The 27,104-nt window shown below is 24.3% G+C and overlaps 6 protein-coding genes across 7 annotated transcripts; 2 read left to right on the top strand and 4 right to left on the bottom strand.

Moving 5' to 3' along the window:
* Positions 1 to 873: 873 nt before the first annotated feature.
* LOC122497614 (U4/U6.U5 tri-snRNP-associated protein 2) lies at positions 874 to 4,562 on the bottom strand. Its single transcript, XM_043604873.1, has 9 exons — positions 4,398 to 4,562; positions 3,739 to 4,017; positions 3,391 to 3,566; positions 2,732 to 2,957; positions 2,349 to 2,635; positions 2,032 to 2,160; positions 1,849 to 1,910; positions 1,176 to 1,398; positions 874 to 1,099 (listed from the first exon to the last, which is right to left on the bottom strand). The coding sequence occupies exons 1-9, from the start codon at positions 4,456 to 4,458 to the stop codon at positions 1,046 to 1,048; spliced, it is 1,497 nt and encodes a 498-aa protein (XP_043460808.1). The 5' UTR covers positions 4,459 to 4,562; the 3' UTR covers positions 874 to 1,045.
* Positions 4,563 to 4,753: 191 nt separating this feature from the next.
* On the top strand, positions 4,754 to 8,648 carry LOC122497764. 2 transcript variants are annotated; one of them, XM_043605170.1, is made up of 7 exons: positions 4,754 to 5,545; positions 5,623 to 5,674; positions 6,927 to 6,976; positions 7,066 to 7,099; positions 7,192 to 7,298; positions 7,379 to 7,491; positions 8,045 to 8,648. In XM_043605170.1, the coding sequence occupies exons 1-7, from the start codon at positions 5,490 to 5,492 to the stop codon at positions 8,302 to 8,304; spliced, it is 672 nt and encodes a 223-aa protein (XP_043461105.1). In that variant the 5' UTR covers positions 4,754 to 5,489; the 3' UTR covers positions 8,305 to 8,648. The 2 variants fall into 2 exon arrangements, with proteins under 2 accessions (XP_043461105.1, XP_043461017.1); XM_043605082.1 differs by having other exon boundaries at positions 4,757 to 5,545; positions 6,921 to 6,976.
* Positions 8,649 to 8,717: 69 nt separating this feature from the next.
* Positions 8,718 to 12,217, bottom strand: LOC122497877. The gene is made up of 4 exons (XM_043605288.1): positions 11,648 to 12,217; positions 11,292 to 11,490; positions 10,693 to 10,886; positions 8,718 to 8,983 (listed from the first exon to the last, which is right to left on the bottom strand). Exons 2-4 carry the CDS (start codon positions 11,486 to 11,488, stop codon positions 8,799 to 8,801), a joined length of 576 nt encoding a protein of 191 aa, XP_043461223.1. The 5' UTR covers positions 11,489 to 11,490; positions 11,648 to 12,217; the 3' UTR covers positions 8,718 to 8,798.
* A 45-nt stretch (positions 12,218 to 12,262) lies between these two features.
* LOC122497686 (dentin sialophosphoprotein-like) lies at positions 12,263 to 16,844 on the bottom strand. The gene is made up of 3 exons (XM_043604978.1): positions 16,705 to 16,844; positions 15,147 to 16,641; positions 12,263 to 12,985 (listed from the first exon to the last, which is right to left on the bottom strand). The coding sequence occupies exons 2-3, from the start codon at positions 15,660 to 15,662 to the stop codon at positions 12,377 to 12,379; spliced, it is 1,125 nt and encodes a 374-aa protein (XP_043460913.1). The 5' UTR covers positions 15,663 to 16,641; positions 16,705 to 16,844; the 3' UTR covers positions 12,263 to 12,376.
* LOC122509916 (nucleolin 2-like) lies at positions 15,999 to 16,535 on the bottom strand. The gene has a single exon (XM_043624279.1). The coding sequence runs from the start codon at positions 16,533 to 16,535 to the stop codon at positions 15,999 to 16,001; it is 537 nt and encodes a 178-aa protein (XP_043480214.1).
* Positions 16,845 to 16,984: 140 nt separating the features above from the next.
* On the top strand, positions 16,985 to 26,810 carry LOC122509848 (ankyrin-3-like). The gene is made up of 6 exons (XM_043624162.1): positions 16,985 to 17,181; positions 18,012 to 18,104; positions 20,863 to 23,269; positions 23,429 to 23,499; positions 23,657 to 23,727; positions 24,789 to 26,810. The coding sequence occupies exons 3-6, from the start codon at positions 20,945 to 20,947 to the stop codon at positions 26,675 to 26,677; spliced, it is 4,356 nt and encodes a 1,451-aa protein (XP_043480097.1). The 5' UTR covers positions 16,985 to 17,181; positions 18,012 to 18,104; positions 20,863 to 20,944; the 3' UTR covers positions 26,678 to 26,810.
* The last annotated feature ends 294 nt before the right edge of the window (positions 26,811 to 27,104 follow it).

Here is a 27,104-nt window from a genome sequence, read left to right as displayed (position 1 = left end):
TATAAGAGGAAATCGTCAAATTCGGTAGACAGGAGAAGTTATAGAAAACAGTCAGTACCTGATCCAACCTTGACTACACTCCCCTAATTATTGAATATCTCTAATATCCTTTATTAGGAATCCCTAATTAAAGGCTTTGTACTCGATAATTATTTTTAAAAACAGGCCAGTAACCAAAACCAACCAATTAATTTTAAATAATAAAATTCCTAAGAAGAATTTTATTATTTATAAAAATAATTTAATGTGAACTCAATTATTTCCAAAACTTACTATTTTAATAAAAAATTTCCCAAACGAATTCAATTATAATGAATTTTATTAAAATTTTTAAGAATTGTTGCATTTTTCGAGCAATTAATTTAAATTGTATTAAAAGTAATTAAAATCCTGCAATGAATTTTAATATTTATAAAAATAATTGAATTCCTGTGAAGAATTTTATTATTTATAAAAATAATTGATTTCCTGGGAATTTTTTTTTATTTATGAAAGTAATTGAATGTTTGCGAAGAATTTTATAAATACTTTTTTCAAATTATTCAATTCTTTTGGGAAATTTTTTATTAAAATAGTAATTTTTTGAATTTTTTCTAAAAACTTTATTAAAATCATTTAAAATAATAGTAGGTTTCAGTATATGAGTGCGAGGCCTGTAATTAGGATATTTATTAGACTTTTCTACTAATCCTTCATTAAAATCAAGGATAGTAAAAAATAAAAAATTATTAGATTAGAAAAACTTAATAAATAAATATCCTTTATTAGGAATGACTAATAAAGAAAAACAAATAAAAATATTTCTCACAAGAAAACAAAAAGAATTAAAAGAATGTCACACTTCCTTCTTCAAGGGAAAAATTATAACAAACGTTATTTTCATTTTCGTTTATTACCAAAAATCTTATAAATATTTATCAGTTTTTTTCTCCTCTGCACGCAATTTGTCGACAATTTGAAAAAAAAATTATTATATTTACAACGAAATGTAAAATAAATATGAAAAATACCTGAAAATTTAAGTGTCCTTGGGGAAAATAAATGCCTACGAGGAAGTTTCTCCATTTGCTGACTGTTTATCTTTTCGTAGTTCGTAAATCTAAAAGGCAAATTAAACGAAATTAGAAGAACGAGAAAGTGAAAAGGAAATATATTTTTAGAAAATTCATATTTACCTGTATGTAGGCTTCGGTTAGTGTAATCATTTGGGGAAGAATTTGAGTTACGTGTAAATCTTGCATTTCGTACCATTGACCAGTTGCCCTGTGAAGAATATGAACCCTGTATGTTCCATGCGCTGGTTCACCATCGTGGACAATATTCGCCACTAAATCGTACGTCGTACACGGATGTCTTGCTTTTACTTCCGGTGTAAGGACATCTCCGAAATCGACATTTCTAAAAGAATTTCAAATATTCGGTAAAATTTTAATTCTGAGAAATAATTTTTAAAACTTTAATCAAATTATTACAAACGATTCAAATATTTGCAAACATTTTTTCGAAATTCAATTATTTTCAGTATAAATTTCCCAAAAGAATTGAATAATTTTAAAAAAATGTTTATAAAATTCTTCGCAAACATTCAATTATTTTTATAAATAAAAAAATGCCAAAAGTTCAATTATTTTCATAAATAATCAATTTTTCACAAGAATTTAATTATGTAATTAAATTAATTAAATTTGAAGAAATATTCAATTATTCAATTATTCAACATATTATTAATTTTTGTATTTAAATAATTGAATTTTCTTACTTTTTGCTACTTTTATAAAATTTATTATCGAGTACGAAGCTTGTTTTAGTGTTTTCTTTGCAAAAACGACAATGTAAATGAAAACTTACTTGACTGGAAAGTTGACGATAGTCGGATTTTTCTCCACATAAAACGTATTTCTCGTGAATCTCTGTAAACAAACATTTCGTTCAATATAACAATTTATAAACAAAAAATAACAATAATTAATAATCGATTGAGAAATGACAATAAAAAAAATAAATAACAATGTAAAACAAATTGACAATTACCTTAATATACAAAATGAGATAAGGAGGCAATTCCGTTATTTCAAAACGTTTCATGAAATTCTCCTTGTATGTTTTATATTCCTTCTCGGAAATTGCGTTGAATTTATTCAAGAGTGTGTACAAATTTACCTGCAAAATAGAGAATTGTTTTCATTACTATTTTTCTCGTATCTTTGCACGCGAGAAAAAAGTAAATTTAGGCAAAGTAAATTTTAAAAAGCAAATCTAAAATTTATCTACTAAATCAAAAATCCTAAAATTTATTACTTAACAAATTTCTTTCTTCGAAGATTTTAAATTTTCATTTCAAATCAAACCTGGGGAATAATATTTTCCGTGAATTGATCCTTAAACAAAGGCGGTGGCGGTAAGTCGCACGTAAGATACAGAAATGGACTTTCCGTAATTGTTTCTCTATATTCCATGGTGTTTAACAATTCACTTCTTTGACTCTCCTCGAGTTCAAGAGGTGGAATTTTTCGCGTATATATTCTCATGTGTCCTAAGAAAGTTTTATAAATAATGCTCGAATCATTCTTTTTTGTTCCGTTTAACGCTAAATGTAAAGCGTTCAAAAACCATGATAAAAAATCCACAGGATCGCCTGTAAAAAATATTAAAATCATTAAAAATAAATAAATAAATAAATAAAAATTTAAAAAAAAACGAAACAATTTTTCCTTGTTTCTAATTCGCTCACCTTGTTCAATGAATTGAAAACGTTTTTTACTCCACAATACGACGGCCTGTAACATTTCATGGGGACTGACGTGGGTTTTAAAATTTCTAGGATTCCACAATTTTCTCATAAGTTCGCCGAATCTTTGAACCAAAAGATATGAAGAATCACCAGGCGGTCGTTTAACTTTATTGTAATTGGATTCTCGCAGAAAGAAATCTCTTAAAGGTGTTACGTGGGATAATGCCTGAAAAAATGTCACGCAAAATGGTTGTTATTTAATAATTGACATTTAAATTCTTTCGAAAAGTGTTATTAATATTGAAAATAATTAACATCTTGGTGAGAATTTAATTAAAATTTTATTGATAATAGGGTTATCACAAACATTTAATTATTTAAATTTATTTAATTTTATTTTATTCAAATTAAATTATTTTAAAAAATTTTAAAATTCATGCTATAATGATTTTAATATTCAATTATTATCTAAAATTTTTACTGAAATTCATTTTTAAATCAATTTAAAAAATGAAATTCTACGAGAATTCGCATAAAGAATTTTATCAACAAATTTTTCAAAATAATTGAATTGAAATTAATATTTGAAAATAAAATTTTTTTTATTTGCATAATAATATTGTTAAGAATTAATGAATTAGCGATTTATGAAAATTTACCTGTAAAATAACGTTACAATAATCATTAGCTTTAATGTTATTGAGACCAACAATTCCTGGCGAATACATAGATCCATCGATTGCTCTCGAAAGTTTAGAATTTGTACTCAATTGACTAATTTGAGATTTACTGAATGTTGGATTCAGAACGTATTTAATGTCATCTAGCGAGGAATCTGTAGAAATTGTAAAAAATATTAATTTAAATTATTTCTGGAACTATTTCTAAACCTACTTCATAAATGTCAATTCTTAAAGAAATTTTTCTGTCTTTTCTTACAAAATTAAAGATTTTTTTTTATTAAATTACTTATAATACTAATTATAATAAGAAATTGATCCTCTCACCCACGATTTCATAATTGTCTGGCAGACAATAGAATTTAAGTGTATGTAAATTAAGAAAAACATGATGACTTTCGGCAACACTGTGAGTATAGGCGTGTGTATTTGTTCCTCTTCCTTGAAAATACTTTCCACAAACTAGACAGGCGTAAACATTGATTCTTGATAAAGAAACTGAACACAACTTCTCAAAATCAAAATCAAGAAATTGTCGATTAATCGTATCCAAATAGGGACATAGTCTCGGAGCGTCAAAGTGTCTCAATTTTGATGAACTATTTCCTAAATAATAGAAATTTTAAAAACAATCACGAACGGTATTTTTCTAAACATATTGCTAATTATCGAAATACAATACTAATAATATCAAAATGTAAATCAATACAAAATAATAAAACAAATTCCGTAATTTCCTTAATAATTAAAAGAACTTTTTGAGTTTAAATACCGCACTTAATTTTTGAAAAAATTATTTTAAACTAAGAATAATTGTTTCCTAGTTAAACTTACGATTCATATAAATAATTATTAATAGCATTTAAAAGTTATTAAATGAAACCCGAATGTAAATAAAAGTAAAACATGCTTACATGGCGAAAACATAACATAACCTTAAAAAGTATAAGATACATATTAATACTAAACTTTGTAAATAATCTTACTTTCGCTTTCATCGTCCGAATCACTGGCTCGAGAGGTCAATTTTCTTTTCCCATTATCCATATTATTGTAAATTTGTTATTAATCAAATGGATTAAATGATTAAATGTAAAAAATTAAACTGACCCAACTTATCCGCTTTGGTTGGTTGTCAAAGCAGGGTTGAGAAGTTTGTTCTTGCTCCTTGGCATGAACTACTCAGTTATTAGAAGGGAAACTGTTAAATTCAAATTCCTTGTACATTTTTTTAAAAATAGAACAACAAATTACTAATATTACTAAAATTTATTAATTAAAAAAGAAATTTTACACATTTAAAGTAAAAATTAACAAAAAAAATGTATTTCTTCCCTACATGTGAACAAACTCTTTTCTTACAATAAAAACTTCCATGGTAACCCAACCCTGGGAAATTACCATTCCTTTCCAGCGGGAAATATAAATTCACTTTTAAATTGTAAATTTGCAAATAAATGATATAAATAAACTAAATAAATAAAAATATTATTTTTTCACATTATAGACAGATAATAAGTGTGTAATTTAATCATCAATTTACTAATCAATCCTATTTTGAAAGTTGAGCCTTTAATCTTATTCATTTCCTTTCGTTAATTATTGAAAACAAGGTAAATTTACCTGCTTTTAGATTCCGCGTGATAAAATGACGGTAAGATTGCAAGTAGTGATTTTTGCATTAAATGTTTGACAAATGATGAACAACGTCATTTGATCAGCTGCAATCAGCTGTGACCGGTCCGCCTTAAATTCCTTGGATATAAAAATTCGAATTCAATATTTTCATTGATTATAAACATAAAAAAATGCCAATAAAATTAAATATTTTTTATAATGTTCTTACACAACATAAATATAGTAAATTTGTAAAGTTTATATTTACCCATGACGTTTCAGGGTGTGGTTTTTATTCTATTTTGTTGTAATATAATTTCAAAGGTGTGATCATTGGTTAAATTTTAAATTATACATTCAATTTACTTTTTTTTTAATTTACATAAATATTAAGAGTGTGTAGTTTCATAAAGTTTGTAAAAATATTTAGATGACGAACAGTAAACGTAATTTGAAAATTAATGGGGGGCTGTTTCGGCCTCTGCATTTCCAAAATTCTGGACCCCATATCAAACAGGTTGGAAATTTACAGACTTATTCAAATTAAATATTATAAATTTTATTTTATTGTGTTAATTATTTAATTATTTATAGATTTTATCGCAGTCATACAAGGATGTCTTCCGAAGAGGACGAACAAGTTGAGGTAGAAAAGAGAAAATTTATTTATTATTGCAGGCCTCGCACTCATCTACTAAAACCTATTTACTACTTTTTTTACGATTTGCTATTATTTTGATACTTTTTTTTATTTGTTAAACTAAAAGCTACTTTTTTCATGTTTACACTACTTTCAATTTGTTAACAGTTGAAATAAAAAAATTATTTTAAAAAATTCTAATAAATTTATTGGAAAAAATTCAAAAAATTTACAAATTTTATATAAAATTCTTCCCCAGAATTTAATTATATCTGCAAGAATTCATTACAAATAATAAATTACTTCTCAGGAATTCAATTACTTTTAATTACAAATTTTAAATAAATTCCTTTAAAATTGTAATTATTCTTAAAAAATTTATTATAATTCATCCAAAAGAATTCAATTATTTTAAAAACAATTTAATAATGTTTGTCGCGATAAATCAATTATTTTTATGAATAATAAAATTCATCTCAGGAATTCAATAATTTTTTTAAATTTTAATAAAATGCTTGCAATAATTCAATTATTTTCATAATTAATAAAATTCATTGTAGTTTATCAATTATTTTTTATACACTTAATATTTAATACAAATTCTTTTCCGAAATTCAATTATTTTCAAAAATTTTCAATTAAGTCAATTATTTAAAAAAATTTGTAATAAAATTCTGGAGAAACATTTAATTATTTTCATAAATAATAAAACTCATCTTAGAATTACAATTATAATATTTATATACAATTTTAATCAAATTCCTCGTAAAATATAATTATTCTACAAAATTTTATTAAAATTCGTCAAAAAAAAAACCTAATGTTTTTTCTTTAAATCAATTATTTAAATAGATTTTTATAAAATTCTTTTTAGAAATTCAATTTTTTTAAAAAATTTTCTTTGAATTCCTTTTTAGAATTCAATTAATTAAAAAAAAATTTACAAAAATAGTTGAATAAATTATTTAAAATAGAATTTCCTTAATATTTCTAATATTCAATTATTTTCATAAATAATAAACAATTTTTAAAGAAATTAAATTATTTAAAGAAATGAATTCTATTTTTGAATGTACCTAATTTAAAAATTATAAAAAAAATTTAGTCAAGTTTAATTTTTTAATAGCTACTTTTTTACTCCTTTTTTCTGTCTTTAAGTTACTTTTTGCCACATTATTAAAATTAATTATCGAGTACGAAGCCTGTTATTGACAAACTAATAGAATTATTTTGTGATAAATAAAAAATTAAGTTTCAGTTTGACCCTGATTTTGAGATTGGCCAGAGAAAGCAGCTAAACTCAAAAAGGTGAAAAAATATAAATTTCTACTGTAGGTATATAATTGATTTTATTTTTCTTATTAAAAATTTATTTTACGTTTATGCTTTCCGGACAGACTATTATCGTTTCTCATAATGAAACGTTTTAAGGTATTGAGAATTTGTAATTTTTTAGATGTAAATTAAAAAGTAAAGTGATCAGTAGAAATTGAATTTTCATGTTTTTTTCGAAATATTTGCAGAAAAGGAACAAAGGATCAACTTTGCAATTAATCGAGGATGATGACGACTGGACAATGAATTGCAATAAATATATATTGTTACATTCCAAAAATGCTGCTTCAACTAGGTAATTATAATTTTATTATTCGATTTTCCACTCTCTTCTTTTCATATCATTAATGTTTGTCATTAAAATGTTTAATTTAGCTACGATTCTGATACGTCTTTGCGAAGTACAGATCCTCAAAAAATAATTAGAGATCAAAGGGGAATTTCGTCTACTCCTGCCTCTTCATTAGATCTCGAATGGGAAACAGAAGGTATTCTAATTTTATTTTACTTACATGTAATTTAATTATTTTGAAAAATTTTGATTAAATTCTTTATGAGAATTGAAATATTTTGAATAAAATCTGAATTAAATTCCTCGAAAAAATTAAACTCCTTATGAGAATTGAAATATTTGAATAAAATTTTAATTAAATTCTTTATGAGAATTGAAATATTTTGAATAAAATTTTAATTAAATTCCTAGAAAAAATTTAATTCTTTATGAGAATTGAAATATTTTGAATAAAGTTTAATTAAATTCCTCGAAAAAATTAAATTCTTTTCATAATTTATAAAATTTTTCCTAGTAATTTTGATAAAATGAATTAATTTTCCCAAATAATGAAATTCTTTGCTGAAATTAAATTATTTTCAATATCCACAACTTTAATAATATTTTACAAAAGAATTCAATTATTTAAACAAAAATTAAATAATATTCTTCTTAATTTTTCGATAACTACTTTTTGCTACTTTTTTATAAGTAATTATCGAGTGCGAAGCCAACGTAACTATTAAAAATAACAATTATAATTTTTGCAGGTATTCCCCTCCACGCTTTAGGAACAAACCAAAAAGAAAAATCTTGCAATTCCTCAATTAAAACTGCCGATAATTCACATCCCTCTAGTCTGACTGCCTCACCATGGTCTCGAGTATCAAGTCCAGATAGTTTGGAATGGGATCCAATAGAAGCTGATATTGTTTGTCTCGATTTAGAAACCGAACGACTTATTACCGAAATTGAGAGATTAACTGATAAAACACTTCGTGAAACAGGCGACTGGACTGTAACTAGCTGATAGATTCTCTAGAGCTTATAGAACTAAATTATCTCTATTAGATAAAAAAAAACAAACATATTTGTATATTTTTTTAAAAAAGCATTCTTATATATAAATGTAATAATACTGAGATTTGAATTCCGCCCTTTTTCTGCTATTTAGATCAATTTATCGAAGTACGTGCAATTAATAACTGAAGAAAGTATTTTGTAAATTAAATTAAATCGAGTTGCGTGAAAAAAAATAAGCACGGATATTGTAAATAAACACGAGAATGATTCCTATTAATTAATGTTTGGCTTGAGAGAAAAAAATATTATTTTTGATTAATGTAAAAATAAAATTATAAATATATATGTATTGTAAAATGTTAGAAATTGCTTAAAGCTTTCTACGCTTAAAAAAATTAATAAATTATTGTTCTAGGAAATTTATAAACAGACTATTTTTTCTGATTTTCGGTTTCTATATTATAAAAATTAGATTTTAAATGATCGTTTCTTTTTCTTAATCTACTTACTTTTAATATTCATTTTCGCAAAATGTGATTGCAAATTCTTCATTATCTCCTCTCGTTGATACATTACTTCTTTATAACAAAATGACGAAAAGAGCAATGGACATTCGTATTCAACGATTTCTAAGCATTTTGTGTCATTTCCAATTCCTTGAAATTTAAATTGCGATACGGAGTTCACTGAAAATAGCGAAAAAATTTGAATTTCTAAATTTCTTATTACGAATTTCTACAGGGTTGCCATGAGTTAGGAAAGTTAGGAATTTTTATTAAATGTATTGGGAAAAATTAGATTTTTAGAATTCATAAGAAAATTCTGAATTTTTGTGTCTTTTTTGTTTGCCTTAAAATTATGAAATAGCCAAGAATTTTTATACAAAACCTTCAACTTTTTCTATTTCTGATAACAATTACTTTTTAAATAACTTAATTCTTCAAGTTAAAAACAATTAAAAAACTAAATTTTGGAGAAGATACAAAGGATTGCAGAAATTCAATTATTTTCAAAAGTAATAAATTCTTCACATACATTCAATTATGATCAAAAATTTTTAAAAAATTCTCGTCAAACTTTAAATTATCTTTATAAATTTTCACAAGAATTCAATTATTTTTATGAACAATAAAATTATTCTCAGGAGTTCAATTACTTTTAATATTTGTAATAAAATTCTTCGCAATAATCCAATTCTTTTCATTAATAATAAAATTTCACAGAAATTTAATTATTTTATAAAATTCTTCAAAAGAATTGAATTATTTTTTCAAAATTCATTAAAGTTCTTCGCAAGAATTCAGAATTATTTTCATAAATATTAAAATTCTTCGACAAAATTCAATTATTTTCCAGAATTTTAATAAAATTCATTGCAAAATTCAATTATTTTTATAAACAACAATATACATCACAAGAATTCAATTATTTTTAAAATTAACAAAATTCAATTATTTTCAAAAATTTTCATAAAATTCATGGCAAAATTTCAATTATTTTAATACGATTTCCCAAAAGAATTTAATTATTTAAAACAATTTTGAAAAAATTCTAAGCAAACATTTAATATTTTCATAAATAATAAAAATTTCACAGGAATTAAATTATTGTAAACAAATGAGTTTAAAAATTCTCAAAGTACTTTTTCAAAAATTATTAAAAATAATTTATTTAGTTTAAATTAGTTTAGTTTAGTTAAAAATGAAGAAATCAGTTTAAATTTAGGTAAGAATTGAAGTGGAAAATTAAATTTAAAAATTTTAGTTATAAATTTAGTTAAGAATTTAATTAAAAAAACATGAAGAAATCGAGCACTCCGAGTCGAAGACTCGGAGTGATCGATTTCTTCATGTTTTTTTAATAATATTCTTATAAGTTGTTGAATTTCAAAAAGGTTTGAATTTGAATGTTTTTAAAATCTTAATTCTTGTGGAAAAAATAATAATTATTAAATTTGTTAATGTTTTTAAATCGATTATCGGAAGAGTAGTAAATGAAACAAGTGATACAAGTGTTTCATTTACTACTCTTCCGATAATTGATTTAAAAACATTAACAAATTACAACAACGGAAGAAAATAAACGATTATTACAATAATTATTAAATATTTATTTAAAAAAGAATTTATCGATGTTTTCGAATAATTTTCCAATTAAAGAAATTCGTAAATAAATGTAATAGAATATTGTTTTGAGTATCTAATAATTTTTAGAGTAACTCGGAATATTCTTTAGTTTCAGGGAAAAAGTTAAAAAATTTTCTTGAAATCAGGGAAAAGTCAGAGAAAATAAAAATTAAATTTTTGTAGCAACCCTTTTCTAGATTCTCGCATAAAATTACAATTTGAGAATAAAGTTTTTCATTATAAGAATTTAAGAAAAAGATGAAAATTACCACAGTCAAAATCGGTGAGAAAGCAGGTACGATGCTCGGAATTTATGGAGAAACCCGAATCCTCTGGTTTCACGGCAAAATGACCATGAGCAGTATTTTTAATCATTGGAATGTGACTCAAGTGTTCGGAATATTTCACCGAATATTTCCAGTGCTCATAATTTCCACTTTCGGCAATAATGTTAAAATCCTCACTAAAAAAATGGAGAAAAAACGAAATATTAAAAATTTAATATATTTAACTAAGTAAAGAAAAAATTGTTCTTGTAATCAGATTTGTAAATTAAATCATTTAGGCTGTAAGAGAAAGATTTTAAATTAAAATTGAAAAGTAATTTTATACACACTTGAATTTAATTGAAAAATAAATAAAGTATTTAAAAAATTATTCTTGTAAACAAATTTTAAAATTGAACAAAATTTGAAAAGAGAAAAATTTAAAACTAAAATTAAAAGAGTAATTTTATACACAGTCGAATTTAATTGAAAAATAAAACTATTTAAAAAATTGGTCTTGTAAGTATTCAAATTTGAAAATTAAACAATTTGAACTATAGCATAAAAAATAAAAGTAAAATTTAAAAAAAATAATTTTATACATTGTTGGATTCAGTTGCTTCATGTTACTAAAGTCTGCGACGAATTCCCAAACAATTTCAGGCGTTGAATTTTTAATTACAACTTCGAACTGCACCGTGTGTGTCCTCTTGTAAAAAAATAATCCATAAACAATCAAAATGCCGAAGAAACTGTAGGCCAGTGTTTTTGTTTTCCATTTCATTGGATTGAGTCCCATATCTGAAAAAATAATTTTTTTTAACCTTTTTTACTAACAAATATATTCAGAATAAAAGAAAAGAAAATTATAGACGATTTATACATTTTATTTTTAATAAATTAATTTCAATAGGACAGTAAAAAAGAAGAAGAATTTTATAAGTTAATTTTTTCTTACCGTTAATTTACAATTTTTTAGTTCCTTTTCTTTTTTTCTTTTTCTCTGATTAAAAAACAGAAATGTTAAAAAAATTGATAATGACTAGTCCGGATGAACTTCCTGTTTTAAATAGAGAAATAAATGCGGCTGTGGTAAGTTTACACGACTCAACGATAATAATTCGCCTCTCACCAACACGTGAGAAGCATGAATGAGGGAAAGATTCGTTGCTACAAATTCCAGATGCTGCTCTTCCATCTCCACTTTTGATGACGTATCTTATATTCCAAACGTTGCGCTTGATCTAAAATCACTCATTTTATTTATTCTCTTCTTTAATAAACGCTTCATCTCTAAAATCACTTATTTTATTTATTCTCTTCTTTAATAAACGCTTGATTTCTAAAATCACTTATTTTATTTATTCTCTTCTTTTTAATAAACTTTTGAAATAAAAATAGAATCAAAAAAAATTTTTTGACGGCGTGCTCCGAAGAAAGATACCAAAACAAATAATTAAAAAGTTATTTTTGTGTTTTTACCTCAAATCCCTTTAATTAAAATAAAAGCCTTATAGGTATCTTTCTTCTATATTTTCTAATTATAAAAACCCATTTTTTAAAAAGTTGTTTTATTTCTTAAATTTTATAATTAAAAAATTAAATTGTAGTAATTATAATTACTTAGTGAAACAAGAAAATAAAATTATCGAAACAAAAACGAAAGAAATGCTTTAAAAGCACATTTTTAATTTTCTGCTTTTAAGCTTTTTCTTGATTCTAAAACTTGAGAAACATTTTTAAGTCGCAATGATCTTCGGGGATGAAATATTTTTTCTTCCCGATTTTCAACTAATTTCAAACCAGTCGTAATCGTTTCATTATTGAATTGTTCCCCTCCTGTTAATTTCGATTGTAAATCACTTTTAGATAATACTGAACTTCCTTCTTCTTCTTTTCTGGAATTTTTAATTTCCATTGCATTTCTTTTTGAAGTGCGAATTTCCTTTGGTTTCTGTTTTCCTATTTTCTCAGACTTTAACGTCTTTGATGACTCATTCGCTGCTAATTGTAAAGGAGTTTTAAATTTCTTCCTCTGATCAGAATTGAGAGAACTTTTCGAATCATCTACCAACAAATTTGAAGAAACTGATGATGAATTGGAAATTTCAATTGTACGTTTCTTGAGAATTGATCTTGTTCGAGGTGGTTCATTTTTCACTGGTTCTTGATCAATTTCCTCCTGTTTTTTTGAACTTTTGGCTTGATTATTTGTTTGTTCTCTAATAGTTTCTGGCGGTTCATCATTAGAAGCTTTCGAAGATTTTAAAGGTACTTTTTCCGAATCGACATTAACCTGAAAATCAAAATATTTTATGGAACAAATAGAATATTTTTTCGCTTTTTTACAAAAATCATAGACGCGCTCCGAAGAATAATGGAGCAACTAATTAATTAATTACAGGCTTCGTACTCGATAATTAATTTTAAAAAAGTAACAAAAAGTAGCTGAAAGACGGAAAAAAATTAGTAAAAAATTAGCTGTCGAAAAATTAAACCTGTCACTCTAAGAAACAAATATTATATCGAATTTTTTTTAATTATAGAATTTTTTCGAAGAAGGTCATTCAAATTTTTAAGAATAATTGCGTTTTTAGCGGAATTAATTTAAAATTATATTCAAAATAATTGAAATCCGGCGATAAGTTTTATTATTTATGAAAATAATTGAATTTTTATCGCCGAAATTTAATAAAGTTTTTAAAATAATTGCATTCTTGAGAAGAATTTAAAAAAATAATTTTAAACAATTTTATGAAAATTGCATTTTAAATAATTGAATTTCTTTGAAAATTGTAGATTATTTATAAGAAAATAATTGAATTCTTTCAAAGAATTTTATTAAACTTATATTCAAAACAATTCAATTTTATTATAAAGAATTTCATTAAAATTTCTTTTAAATAATTGAACTCTTTCAAAGAATTATTAAAATTTTAAAAAATTATCGAATTCTTGGGAGCAAATTCAGAAATATCTATTTAAATAATTGATTTTTTTCGAAAAATATTAGGATTTGTTTTGACGAATTTTAATCAAATTCTGTAGAATAATTACATTTCTCGAGGAATTTGATTAAAATTGAATTAAAAATAATTAAAATTCTGCTGAGATTTATTATTTATGAAAAGAATTGAATTCTTGTGTCGAATTTTAATTTTATTATAAAGAATTTCATTGAAAGAAGTTAAAAGAGTTATTAAAATTTTTAAAAATAATTGAATTCTTGGAAAAATTTTAGAAATATCTATTTAAATAATTGAATTCTTGAGAAGAACTTTAATGAATTTTGAAAAAATAATTCAATTCTTTTGAAGAATTTTATAAAAATCTTTTAAAGTAATTGATTTTTTTCGAAAAATTTTATGAAATTTGTATTTTAAGTAAATGAAATTTTGTGAAGAATTTTAATATTTATAAAAATAATTCTGAATTTTTGCGCAGAATTTTACAAAAATCTTTTTAAATAATGGATTTTTTTTCGAAACATTTTTTGAAATTTGTATTTTAAATAATATTTCCTAAATTCCTAAATAATTGAATTCCTGTGAAATTTTATTATTTTTGATAACAATTGAATGTTTGTAAAGAATTTTATAAAAAATTTGTTTAATTAATTGAATTCTTTTAGGAAATTTTTTATTAAAATAGTAGGTTTTGAAAATGGTTGAATTATTAAATTCTAATAAACAAATTATATCAAAATTTTCCAAAATAATTTAATTCTGTGGAAGAATTTTAATAAAATTTTTAAAAATAATTGCAATTTTAAAAAATTTCATTTAAAATTTGTATTAAAAATAATGTATTTCCTCAGAAGAATTTTATTATTTATAAAAATAATTTAATTCTTTCAAAAAATTTTATTGAGATTTTTAAGAATACTCTTTGCATTTTTCGAAGAATTAATTTAAAATTGTATTAAAAATAATTGAAATTCTGCGATGAGTTTTTATTTTTAGAAAAATAATTTAATTCTTCATTAATTATTAAAATTTTAAAAAAATAATTTACTTCCTGAGAAGAATTTTTTTATTTCTAAAAATAATTGCATTCTTGCGAAGAATGTTCTAAAAATCTGTTTAAATAATTGATTATTTTCGAAAAATATTAGGAAAATTCTATTTTAAATAATTGAATTCCTGTGAAAATTTGTTTACTTTCGAAAATAATTGAATGTTTGCGAAGAATTTTATAAACATTTTTTTTAAATTATTCAATTCCGTTAGAACATTTTTTAAAATAGTAGATATTGAAACTCATTGAATTACGAAAAATTTGTAAAAATAATTGAATCTTAAAGAATTTTATTAAAATTTCTTGAATTTTTTCCAATAATTTTCAATATTAATAAGCAAATAATTTTAAGATAATGTGATTTATTTATTTCATTTATTTTCTTATCTACTTTTCTTAATTCGTAGCGCAAAGAATTGAGATAAAAATTACTAAAATACCTGAAGTGATTTGCCACATGTTTTGCAATTTTCTTCCAATTCCATTGATTGCGATTCGGACAATTGAAGTCTTCTGGCTTGTCTTCCTCTCGATATAAACGGTGTTTCGGAAATTTGACCGCTCATTTTAATTTCATTGAGAATATTCGACACTATCATTGTTTTCGCCAATTTCGACAGTTTTGTTGTGGTATTTGAGTGATTCTTCGGTTTTCTCTTGAGTTTCAACAGACCTCTAACGTAAACTGATTTATTTTCTAAAACTCGATTTGCAATTCGCACAAGATTCTCAAAGTCAGAATCTCCACTATCAGTATCATCGTTGGTTTGCGCTGAATTGTAACTACTGCTGCTTTTTACTTCCAAATTATTATCATCACTAGTTGACGAATTTAAACTGACAGTAGAAGAAGTTGCGTTAGAAGGAGAATTGTCATCTACATCACTTGAATCTGATTTCGAAATTATATCAGTAGAATCAGAATCGACTTTTGCACTTAATGAACTCGAAGACATTTCTTCTTTTTGAATTTTAATGTTTATATTATATAAATTCTATTATTACATATTCTAGAATTATTAATTAAATAATTCTTGCCTCTTCTTTGTACTTTTTAAAACTCTTTTAAACTAAATCTCGACGACACTCGATGAGAAAAAGGATTAAAAACTGCAAAAAACTGTTCTGATGACAGTTCTGATGACTGGCAGAATGTTTTTGTTTTTCGTTCTTCTTTTGTCATTCGTAAAACGTAAAATAGTGTAAAATATAAATCGTAAACCGAGTGAATAATAAAACTTTACTTATAATTAATAATTGTAACGGAAAAAAATAACAAAATAAGTTGAAACTTATTTTTTCGCAGGCACTTTTCTCTTTTTTGCAGGCTCACCTTTTGTTTTTGAAGTATTATTATCAGTTTTTATTGAACGCTTTCTGGCTCCTCTGCCTCTCTGTTTGACATTTTCCGATTTTTCATCCAAAATTTCTTCATTCTTTTCTTCCTCATCGTCATTATTAATAGCTTTCTTGGAACACTTTTCAATTAAACCTTTTTCAACTTCGGTTTTTAATTTCGAAATTGCCGCAGGTTTATCATCCCAAAAACTGCTGGCAATTCTTAATAATTTTTCGAAATCCGAATCATCAGACTCAACGCCATCATCATTATCATCAATTAGATCGTCTGAAGAAGTAGAAGAATTTTTCCTGTCAGTATTTTCATTCTCTGCTGAGATTAATGAATCTATTGTTGATTTAATTTCCTTTTTTTTTGGTAAAAAAGAAACAAAATCATCGTCGTCACTGTTTTCGTTGATTGATTCTTTATTCGGCTTGACATCAATAGAGGAATCAATTTTATCAATTTTATTCGGAGATGAAGACATTATTGAAAATTAACCTCTAAATTTCGGTTTCGATGATGTCACTCTGACAGTGAGCGATATTTTTTTATCGAAAAGCAGTGAATAATTTCAAATTCCTTTTGTGGTACTGGAAAATAAAAAAAGGAAAAATAAATTATAAAATTAAAATATAATTTTAAGAAACACTTACAAACTGTAACGGCTAAATTGAATTCTGTTCGTTCTTGCCGTTCTTGCTGAAAAATCTCTTTTGAGAACTTTTGAGAATGCTGCCTTTACTAACTGAACCTCTAAAGTTCCATTTATTTGCCACGGCGCTGCTGGTACTTTTTCCAGACAGGGTTGGGAAACTGAAATACTCGAAATTAGCCAATTAAGTGGCTCTCACACTTTTATAAAGTCTTGTCCATATGTGTTTGTGTAATGTGTACAATCAGACACCGAGCTGTGTTTGCACCTTTAGGCTTTTTTTTATCAAACGAAACGCCAAACGGTCATAATTTTAGAATCTAAACAAAAAATTCCTCAGTTATTATTTATTTATTTATTTACTTTTAGATATTAGATTAATTCTACAAGAGGCTATTTAAACAAAACAAACAAAGATTAATTCTTCCATGTGTATACAAATATCAAGACTGTTGAATAGAAGAGAAGAGAGTTACAGGTACGAAAAATTACATCAAAATTTATTAATTTGATTCTAATTTACCAATGTATAAATTGTTTAACAATGTTTATAGTTCATTAAAAATACAAAAATACTTTTCTAATTTTCAAACATTTATTGCATCGAGTAACAATTAATTATTTCAAGCTTTCAAAAAAGTGTATTTTAGGTTATGATTGTCAAAAACAATGCAGCATTTTTACTAATCTCAAACATTAAATAGCACTGATTTAAAAAAAATTTCCTTTAGGTTTTACAGGGTTTACAACATTTATACAATTACACTTTTATTATAAAATTTTATAGTAACATCTTTAAAATAAGCGAATTTAAATTCCCTCTTGTTAAATTAATACTTTTAATTAATACTGTTCACTGTAAAAAAAGTGTCTTTAGATTTACTCGATTTACTTTATATCTACTAAGTCCATAAATTACGTAAGGCATTTTTTTGGAAAATTTGACCCCTCCTCCCCCTCTTAGTTAAGAGTAAGCAGTAAGATATTAGATATTAGATTATATTATTGTATATTAGATAATGTAAGATATTTTACTTACATTAGCGACATTTTTTTATTGTTCTTAAGATCTTGCTGACCCCCTTAAATGTCTCACGTAATTTATGAATGGCCCCTAAATAACTTTAGATTTACTAAAAATTAAAATTAAAAACTATTTTTCTTTAGATTTGAAAAATAATGTATAAAGTAAATTGTAAATTTATCAATTTATATAAATTCTTGATGTATTCTAACTGATTCTAATCATTGTTCGATTTAAAATAATTTGAAAAAGAAATAATACAGATTGGATTAATTTTGTTTTAGATTGAGTTTACAAGTCTGTATGTAAATCCTCTATACAGTGAAATTTGAAGGCGACAATATATTTTGGAAAATCACCAATTGCAGGACAATTGGGTATGTATTGTAATGATTGTATTCTTACCTTAAGGTACAAATTATAATTATTGACAAATAGAAGTACATTTAAAGTTTAATGAATAAAATTCAAATCTTCTTAGATATAATCAAAACAGTCGCGATAGTATTTACGTAGAATTTTATATCGCTAAGTGTTTGCAAACAAGACCGAAAGATAGTTTTTTCAGTTCAGATGAATGAATAATTCCACAATGTTTTCTATTTATTCTCTTTAATCTACAATTTCATCTAAAATTTAATCTTAAATATTTCTATCTGCATATATATTTTCTATATTATTATTATTATTATTATTATTATTATTATTATTATTATTATTATTAATTGTTGTATTCCGGAAATCTGTTTGAAGTTTGAAGTTAGCTATTTGCTTTTTTGTTTCCTAACTTTAATAATTTTTTTAAAAAATATTTTCAATTTTAAAACAAACGTATTGAAAATACATTGAATTCTTGCAAAGAATTTTATTAAAATTGCATTGAAAATAATTGAATTCTTACGAAGAATTTGATTATTTATGAAAATAATTGAATTCTAGCAAAGAACTTTATTAAAATTGCATTAAAAATCCTAATTAAATTCTTTTGAAGAAATTTTTTGAACATTTTTTTCAAATAATGGAGTTTCTTTAATAATTTTAATGGAAAATTTTGAAAATAATTGAATTTTTGTGAAGAATTTTATTATTTTTGAACATAATTGAATTTAATAGAGGAATTATTTTTAATTCATTATAATTATTAATAATTAATTAGTTGACTTGTTAAGAAGTATAATTCTTTTTAATTTTATATTTGAAATTATTCAGAAAATTAAATATTAAAATTATTCAAAAATTGAATTCTTTTGAGAAATTTTATTGGAATAATTGTATTTAAAATAAGATTTTTTAAAATTACTTTAAGAATAATTGAATTCTTGAAGAGAATTTTATTATTTAGGATGTAAATAATTGATTATTGTCTCCAGAAATTTGATTAAACTTGCAATGAAAATAATTATATTTCTTTGAAAAATTCTATTAAATTTTTTAAAAATTATTAAATTGTTTCAAGAACTCTTATAAAAATTGATATATGAATAATTTTATTCTTGCAAAGAATTTTACTATTTTTGAAAATAATTAAATTTTATCGAATTATTTTTTTAATTTTTGAAGTTAATAGGTTAATATTGGTTGTTTTTTTAAGTATAAAGTTTTTCTTAATTTTGCATTTGAAATTATTCAAAACATTAAATTTGATATCACTTTAAAATTAAATCTTTGCTGACAAGTTTTACTTAAAGTAAATGAATTTTCTCGAAAAATTGAATTGAAATTTTTAAAAATAATTGAATTCTTTAGAAAAATTGTATTGAAATTTTTAAAAATAATTGAATTTTTTCGAAAAATTGTATTGAAATTTTTAAAAATTATTGAATTCCTGCGAGGAATTTAAATTTTATTGAAAATAATTGAATTCTTTTTTAAAATTGTACTGAAATTTTAAAAAATAATTAAATTCCTAAGAAGAAATTTATTAAAATTTAAGAAAATTGAATTCTTTCGAAAGATTTTCATAAAATTGTATTACAAATTGAATTGAATTGAATTGAATTGAATTGAATTGAATTGAATTGAATTGAATTGAATTGAATTGAATTGAATTCCTAAGAAGAATTTTTATTAATAAAATTTTAGAAAATTGAATTCTTTCGAAAGATTGTATGAAAAATTTAAAAAAGTAATTGAATTCTTTTGTGAAATTTTATTAAAATTTAAAACAAGTCTTATTGACAAACTAATTTGCGACAGTACTTACTTATTTTTATAACCGTTTTTTGTATTAAGGGCTCTGCCCGTATAAGTATCTTAAATAAATAAATAAAAAACAATTAAATTCCTGGAAAGAATTTTACTACTTTTAAAAGAAATTATTGAATTCTTCCGAAGAATGTTTTTTATTTTTGCGAAAATAATTGAATTCTTGCAAAGAATTTGATTATTTTTTAATACAATTGAATTTAATAGAAGAATTGTTTTTAATTCCTGAAATTAATAATTAATTAGTTAAGTTGATAAGAAGTATATTTTTTTTTAATTTTTCTATTTTAAATTATTCAGAAAATTAAATTTAAAATCATTCAAAAATTTATTTTTTGAGAAATTTTTATTGGAATTGTATTGATAAAATAATTGAATTCTGTTTGAAAATTGTATTGAAATTTAAAGAAATAATTGAATCCTTGAGAAAATCTTTATTAAAATTGTATTGAAAATAATTGAATTCCTAAGAAAAAATTTTTAGTAAATTTTTTTTTTTTTTATTAAAATTTATTAAAATTTTTATTAAAATTTTGAGAAAATTGAATTCTTTCGAAATATTTTCTTAAAATTGTATTAAAAATAATTGAATTGCAGCGAAGAATTTTACTATTATTAAAAATAATTGAATTCTTTCGAAGAATTTTATTATTTATTGCGAAAATAATTGAATTCTTGCGTAGAATTTCATTGAAATTTTTGTAAATAATAAACAATTGTAATTATATACTTAAGAAGAGAATTATATAAATTTTGAATCTAAAATTATTCAAAAATTAAAATCTATATTTAAAAATAAAAAAGTTTGTAATTTGCATATAATAATAATAAAAATAATAATAATAATTAATAGTATTGGAAGAAAACCGTAGTATAAATTGCGACAAGAGAAAATATTTCAATTTTTTTTTTTTATTTTATTTGTTGCAGAGAATTGAATCGGGAGTTCATCAAATTTTCTCTTGTATTACGATTATTACGTCTAGTAATTTTTTTTTCCAACGCGTTAAAAATGTACGGAATGTGGTGGAAGGATGAGGATGATTATTACGGTGGTCATTCTTATAACAACGATAGCGACGATTATGAGAATGATTTTGATGATTACAATAATACCGAAGATTACACACAAATATTTCTTGCCGTACACAATGGCGATTTAAATCGCGTCACAACTCTACTGAAGAAAAATAATTTAGAACGAAATGTTTTTGGAAGAAGAATGTTACACGTGGCGGCAGCACGAGGTCACTTACAAATTGTCGATTTATTGATCAAAAATGGTGCTAAAATTAATGTCGAGGATTATAGTGGAAGAACACCTTTTTTCATTGCCCTAAAGGAAAAGCAAGTCGAGATAGCCGAATTTCTTATGGAAAATGGTGCGTGTTTGGATATTCCGAGTGAGGATGGAAAAACGCCACTTCATCTGGCGATTAAAATGCAGAATTTAGAAATTGTCGAGAGATTATTGAAGAAAGGTGCGAAGGTGAATGTACTCGATGATATGTCTAGTATGAAACCGATTGATATTGCTGCCGAGGTTAATGATATTAAATTGGTGGAAATTCTTTTGAAATACGGCGCCAAGGAGGATGTAGTTGATGAATGTTACGAAGGACAGGAAGATGTTCGGGAAAGAATGACGGCTTTACATTTTGCGGCTAAGGTGGGAAATTTAGAAATGGTTAAATTATTAATGTCCAACGGTTTTGATAAAATTGGCGAGGCAAATGAAGAGGATGAAACACCCCTATGTTTAGCGGTTGTCAATCATCATCTCGAGGTTGTGAAATACATGATTGAAAGTGGAGGGAAAATAGAAGAGGATCTCATCGATCTCTGCGGAACTGACGAAGATATCCAAGTCTTGAAATTTCTCCTCGATTTAGGTGTCAAACAGGATACGGATTATGCAGAAACAATCCTTTCTCAATCATTTTCAAGTGGACAATTAGAACTTTGGAAGTTCCTTTTGACCTGTTATTCAAAAGTTGATGCTGCTTTATGCGCCAAGGAAACTGAGCTCCACTCCGCTGTGCGTAAAAATGAAGTCGAGAATGTAAAAAAAATTCTCAACGAAAAAAAATTGAAGTCCCAAGCAGGAAAATTCGCACTTTACATTGCCGTTGAAAATGGAAACGAGGAAATTGTAAAAATTCTCCTCGAAGCTGGTTGTTCACTCGAGAGTTGTTTTGGTGATAAATTAACTCCTCTCCATATTGCTGTCACCTTTGAACATACACGTTTAGCTGAACTTCTTCTAAAACACAAAGGGGATATCAATTCAGAAACAAAAAATCATATCGTTCCGTTGGATTTTGCAGCAGCCATGGGACATTTAAACATGATTCGATTTCTCGTCCTCTCCGGTGCTAAGTGCTCCCGAAAAAGTGAAAGTTCAGCACTGGAAAAAGTTCTCCGCAAATCAAAATTAATCACACCTTCACAGTTTCAAAATAAATTGAAAATAACCGAATTGTTACTATTTGCCGGAGATCTCAAACATAGAGACAAGTTCCATATTGATCATCTATTAAATAAAGCCATCAATATAAGAATTGAGAATGAAACTGAACCGTCTGTTGAGAGTGAGGAAAAAAAGGGGGAATTTCGTCCGGAAATTGTCAGAGCTCTACTTAATTATTTAACGAAACGTCAACTTGCAGAAGTTCTCAATTTACAATTACATCATAATAATGAAAGTTGTCTCGAATTTCTTATCGAATACTACGATTCTAAATTTATTCCAGAAGATTTTTATTTTTCGGGAAATAATTGGAGTGATTTATTTATAATCAGTGAAATGGAGAATGGAGAGAAGCTTTTGAATAAAACACAAAAGAACATCTATTCAAGTGCTTTGACAAAAAATGATGGTGAAGTGTTAAAGTTAATAATAGCGCGTCTTGAATTATTAGCACCAAATTTTCATGGAATAATTGAACGTTTCAATTCAAAAGATTCACTGGAAAAATTTCGAAATGAATGTCGTCTACAAATTATAAATATGCAGAATAGAAAAATTACCGATGAATTAAATTTGAATTTTTGTGATATTCTAATAAAGGATATTGATGTAATTGCGAATTGCATAAGAGATGAGGAATTATTAAATATCATTGAACATTCGTACGATAAATTTCCCGCTTATGGAAAATTTTTAAAATTACGTATTGAGAAAGCAAAGCGTAAAATTGATTTAATAGACATGTCCACGAATTGTTTGTTTCGCTATATTGAAGGGAATTATAAAATTCAATTTTCAACTTTTGATATTGAAAAAATTTTACAATACCTCTCAATGAGCGATCTTCGAAAATTAACATCAGCATTTGCTTAATTTGCATAATATTGCAAATTTGTAAATTTACATATTTGCCTAATTTGCATAATATAAAAAAAGTGATAATTGAATTTAAAAAATAATTTAATCAATGAAAAAATTTCAAATATCACTATAATAATTAACTCAGTTTCTACATTTTTAATTCAGAATACCGAACCAAATACTTTTTGTTACCAATTTGTTGCAATCACTGCAACGATTTTTGTATTTCTATTTTTGTACTTTCTATTATATTTGAGATATTAAAACTATTTTTGTAAAATTAAAAATTTGTGACTATCTTTTCTTTCTTGAGAGAGAAATGAATTTTATTCGTTCAAACTTAATGCTTTCCTTTTTGCATCCATTTCCTAATTATTTTAAATTTTGTTACAGTTACTCGATTTCAGTGTATTTCATACAAATGGATTCAGAACGAGAAGACGTCGTATTATCGAAAAAAAATGGTATGCAAAATTAATGTATTCTTAAATGCTTTAAATTTGAAAAATTAATGAAATTCTAATTTAATGATTCAAAGATCAAATCCAATAACAAAAAAATTAATAAAACAAAAATCATTATTTGATTTGAAAAATTTAATTCAACATTCTGTATAAAATTAATTACTTATAAATTATTACAGAAAAACTGATTTTTATTAACACAAAACATAGTTTTATTAAAAAATTTTTTTAGAAGAGAAAGTGAATTTTATTTATTTTAAAGTTTTGTTCTATATTTGGAAACAAAAAATTAATTTAAAAAAATTTTGAATAACATTTGTTATAAATTAGTTCAAAATTTTTACTAATTCCGATTTAAAGTTTTGTGGAACAAATTGTATAATTTTTCAAAATTCTATAATTTTAAATCTGAAATAATTTAATTCTTGAGTAGAATTTTATTAATGTTTTTAAAAATAATTGAATTGTTTCAAAGAATTGTACATAAATTTTAAAAAAAAATTGAATTCCTTCGAGAAATTTAATTAGAATTGTTTTGAAAATAATTGAATTTTTTCGAAGAATTTTATTAAAGTTGTTCACGAGAATTCAATTAGTTTCAAAAATAATAAAATTCTTTCCTGGAATTTAATTAAATTTATATTAACAAAAATAATTGATTTTCTGTATCAGATTTTATTGAAATTTTTGAAAATATCTGAATTTTGCGATGAATTTTATTAATGTTTCTAAAAACAATTAAATTCAATCGAGTATATTCCATCAAAAATATTAATTTCAAAACTTTTGAATGAATATCTAATTAAATTCTTTCGACGAATTTCATTATATTTGAGTAGAAAATAAATAAATTGCTGCAAAAAAATGTATTATTTATAAAAAAAATATTTGAATTTCTCCGAAAAGAATTTTATTATTTTTAAATCTAATTGAATTCTTGTAAACAATTTTATTAAAATTTAAAAAAATAATAATTAGTTAATAAGCGAATTTCTCTAAATTCTGTTCTTAATATTCCTAAATATTATTTTAATCTAAAAAATGTTTTTTCTATCTCACAGAAATTCTAAATGACACACAAAAGAAGAATGACTCGTTGTTTTCCGATTTATTCAAGAACAATCCAATTGGAAATCATTTCAATTTTGATAATGATAAATTTTTCCTCTACACAATGGCGAAAGATAGTAAACTTTTCAAGAATAAAGAAAATTCTTGTGATGCATCAGTTAGCAATGAATATAAGACTTTAATTGAAAAAATTAAGAACAGGATTAAATCCCCCTTAATTGTGGCAATTGAAAAAAATAATCTCGAAGTTGTAAAACAACTTTTAAACAATATTAATGTTAAAACTGTAACGCCACTTCTTTATGCGGCAAAATATGGACATTTGGAAATAGTGAAACTATTGTGTCAATACGATTATCATAAGATTGAAATTCGCAAAGGGAATAGTCGAACACCATTGTATTTTGCCGTTAGAAACGGTCACATTGATGTTGTTAAATATTTAATTGCAAATAATGCGAAGAGAAATTTATCAACGAAGGATATTCATTTTCTTGTTCGTAAATGTATTTTAAATAATCGTCTCGATATTGTCAAGTGTCTTATCGATGGGAATATGGAAGATTCGCCTTCTGATAATTTACTTCATTATTCAGCGACTCATGATCGTTTGGATATATTCAAATATCTTGTTGAACGTGGTGTGAAGATAAATATGAATTCAAGCGAAACTCCCCTTCATTGCGCCGTGAGAGGAGGACACACGGAAATTGTTCGCGAAATTTTATCCGAAAGTAAAAAATTCCAAGAATTAAATCACTCGTTCGGTGATTTAATTCACATTGCAGCTGAGAAGGGAAACGAGGAAATTTTCCAAATGCTGATAGAATTTGGATGCTCCGTCGAAAATTATTTCAAGGGAAAATATCCCATTCACATTGCAGCTGCATTTGGACATTGGAAATTAATAGAAATTCTTTTGAAATCCGGTGTTGATATTAATTCAACGACAGATAGTGAAGAAACTCCTTTGCACATTGCAATCGTTTTTGGACAATTTAAAGTTGTTAAATTTCTCCTAGACTCAGGGGCGAGACCTTTGGGGAAAAATATTCATTCAATAAATAATATTTTATCTGTTGAGAAATGGCTATTTGGAGATTGTATAGAAACGAGGAGTGAGAGACAATTGAAAAGTCTGAAATATTTAGTTAATTATATTCGAGAGGAAGATCTTGAAAATTGTTTGACAATAGCTTTAAAATTAGATACACCATCAAAATTAATTGATGTTCTCTTTGAGTATAATGTTAAATTTTATTACATTATCACGTCAAATTTAGATATATTGGAAGTTGACAGTGATTCGATAAGTTTAGTCGATAATATAATAGACATGAATATTCTCATTGAATTTTTAAATTTAACAAATTTAGCATTGACATTTTCGATAAATACTGATGCTAAAGTAAAAAATAAAAATTTATGTCAATTATTAGTTGCGCGTATTGTTTTGATGAAATCATTAGAAAATTATAGTCTAACTGAGATAAAGATGATAAAAAAAGGAATTGTTCCTTTTAAAAATTATTATGAAGAATGTAAAAGACAATTATTAAGTATGAAAGAAATGAAAATTGATGAGAAATACGATATTACGTATTATGATATTTTAATTCAATCAATTGGTCAGGTTTCGAAATTTGTAAAAAATGTAAATTTACTTGATGATGCAACATATTCTGCGTACAATGCATTTTTAAAGAGACATATTGAAAAGGGCCGAGAGCGTAGAAATTTAATAGAAACAAGTTATCATTGTTTATTTGTTATCGTTCAACGAAATCATAAAATACAACTGCCAATTCGAATAATTGGAAAAATTTTCGAATATCTCTCGGTAATTCACATGAGAAAATTGTTAGCAGCCTATTTTTAGAGAATAGCAATTAAAAATGTTAGAAAAACGAAAAAAAACTTATAAAGTTTAATAAAAAATTTCGTTTTAAATTCAACTACTCGTTTTGTACTTGAAATTCATTTGTGAAATAAAATTTTAATCTAATTATTTATTTTCGTAAATATTTATTTATAGGTGTTTAATCGAAAAGCAGAGATCAATTAATTTAATCAATTAATTAGGTTATTAATTAATTAAATCAATTAATTAGGTCAAAAATTTATAGAATTTTTTTTAATTTTTGAAATTAATAATTTGTGTATTGGTTGATTTGTCAAGAAGTAAAGTTTTACTTAATTTTGCATTTGAAATTATTCTAAAATTAAATTTTTTTACTGGTTTTATTAAAATTGTATTGAAAGTATAATTGACTTTTCTCGAAAAATTGAATTGAAATTTTTAAAAA

Source organism: Leptopilina heterotoma, unplaced genomic scaffold, assembly GCF_015476425.1.
Source record: "Leptopilina heterotoma isolate Lh14 unplaced genomic scaffold, ASM1547642v1 Lhet_0, whole genome shotgun sequence".
Taxonomy (NCBI): domain Eukaryota; kingdom Metazoa; phylum Arthropoda; class Insecta; order Hymenoptera; family Figitidae; genus Leptopilina; species Leptopilina heterotoma.
The sequence above is the reverse complement of the archived record's forward strand: the minus strand, read 5'-3'. Positions and strand labels throughout refer to the sequence as shown.

Bases quoted from the DNA above. Each gene is read 5' to 3' on its own strand.
- LOC122497614 (XM_043604873.1), bottom strand. From the start codon at position 4,458: ATGGATAATGGGAAAAGAAAATTGACCTCTCGAGCCAGTGATTCGGAC. The intron at 4,018-4,397 runs GTAAGATTATTT...TCTATTATTTAG, and splicing joins TTCGGACGATGAAAGCGAAA to GAAATAGTTCATCAAAATTG. The intron at 2,958-3,390 runs GTAAATTTTCAT...ACATTTTTTCAG, and splicing joins ATTGTAACGTTATTTTACAG to GCATTATCCCACGTAACACC.
- LOC122497686 (XM_043604978.1), bottom strand. From the start codon at position 15,662: ATGTCTTCGAGTTCATTAAGTGCAAAAGTCGATTCTGATTCTACTGAT. The intron at 12,986-15,146 runs GTATTTTAGTAA...TTTGATTTTCAG, and splicing joins CATGTGGCAAATCACTTCAG to GTTAATGTCGATTCGGAAAA.
- LOC122497877 (XM_043605288.1), bottom strand. From the start codon at position 11,488: ATGGGACTCAATCCAATGAAATGGAAAACAAAAACACTGGCCTACAGT. The intron at 10,887-11,291 runs GTATAAAATTAT...CCATTTTTTTAG, and splicing joins AAGCAACTGAATCCAACAAT to TGAGGATTTTAACATTATTG. The intron at 8,984-10,692 runs GTAATTTTCATC...CGCTATTTTCAG, and splicing joins TCTCACCGATTTTGACTGTG to TGAACTCCGTATCGCAATTT.
- LOC122509848 (XM_043624162.1), top strand. From the start codon at position 20,945: ATGTACGGAATGTGGTGGAAGGATGAGGATGATTATTACGGTGGTCAT. The intron at 23,270-23,428 runs GCTTAATTTGCA...TTTTTAATTCAG, and splicing joins GAAAATTAACATCAGCATTT to AATACCGAACCAAATACTTT. The intron at 23,728-24,788 runs GTATGCAAAATT...TCTATCTCACAG, and splicing joins CGTATTATCGAAAAAAAATG to AAATTCTAAATGACACACAA.
- LOC122497764 (XM_043605082.1), top strand. From the start codon at position 5,490: ATGGGGGGCTGTTTCGGCCTCTGCATTTCCAAAATTCTGGACCCCATA. The intron at 6,977-7,065 runs GTGAAAAAATAT...CTTTCCGGACAG, and splicing joins AAGCAGCTAAACTCAAAAAG to ACTATTATCGTTTCTCATAA. The intron at 7,299-7,378 runs GTAATTATAATT...TGTTTAATTTAG, and splicing joins AAAAATGCTGCTTCAACTAG to CTACGATTCTGATACGTCTT.
- LOC122509916 (XM_043624279.1), bottom strand. From the start codon at position 16,535: ATGTCTTCATCTCCGAATAAAATTGATAAAATTGATTCCTCTATTGAT.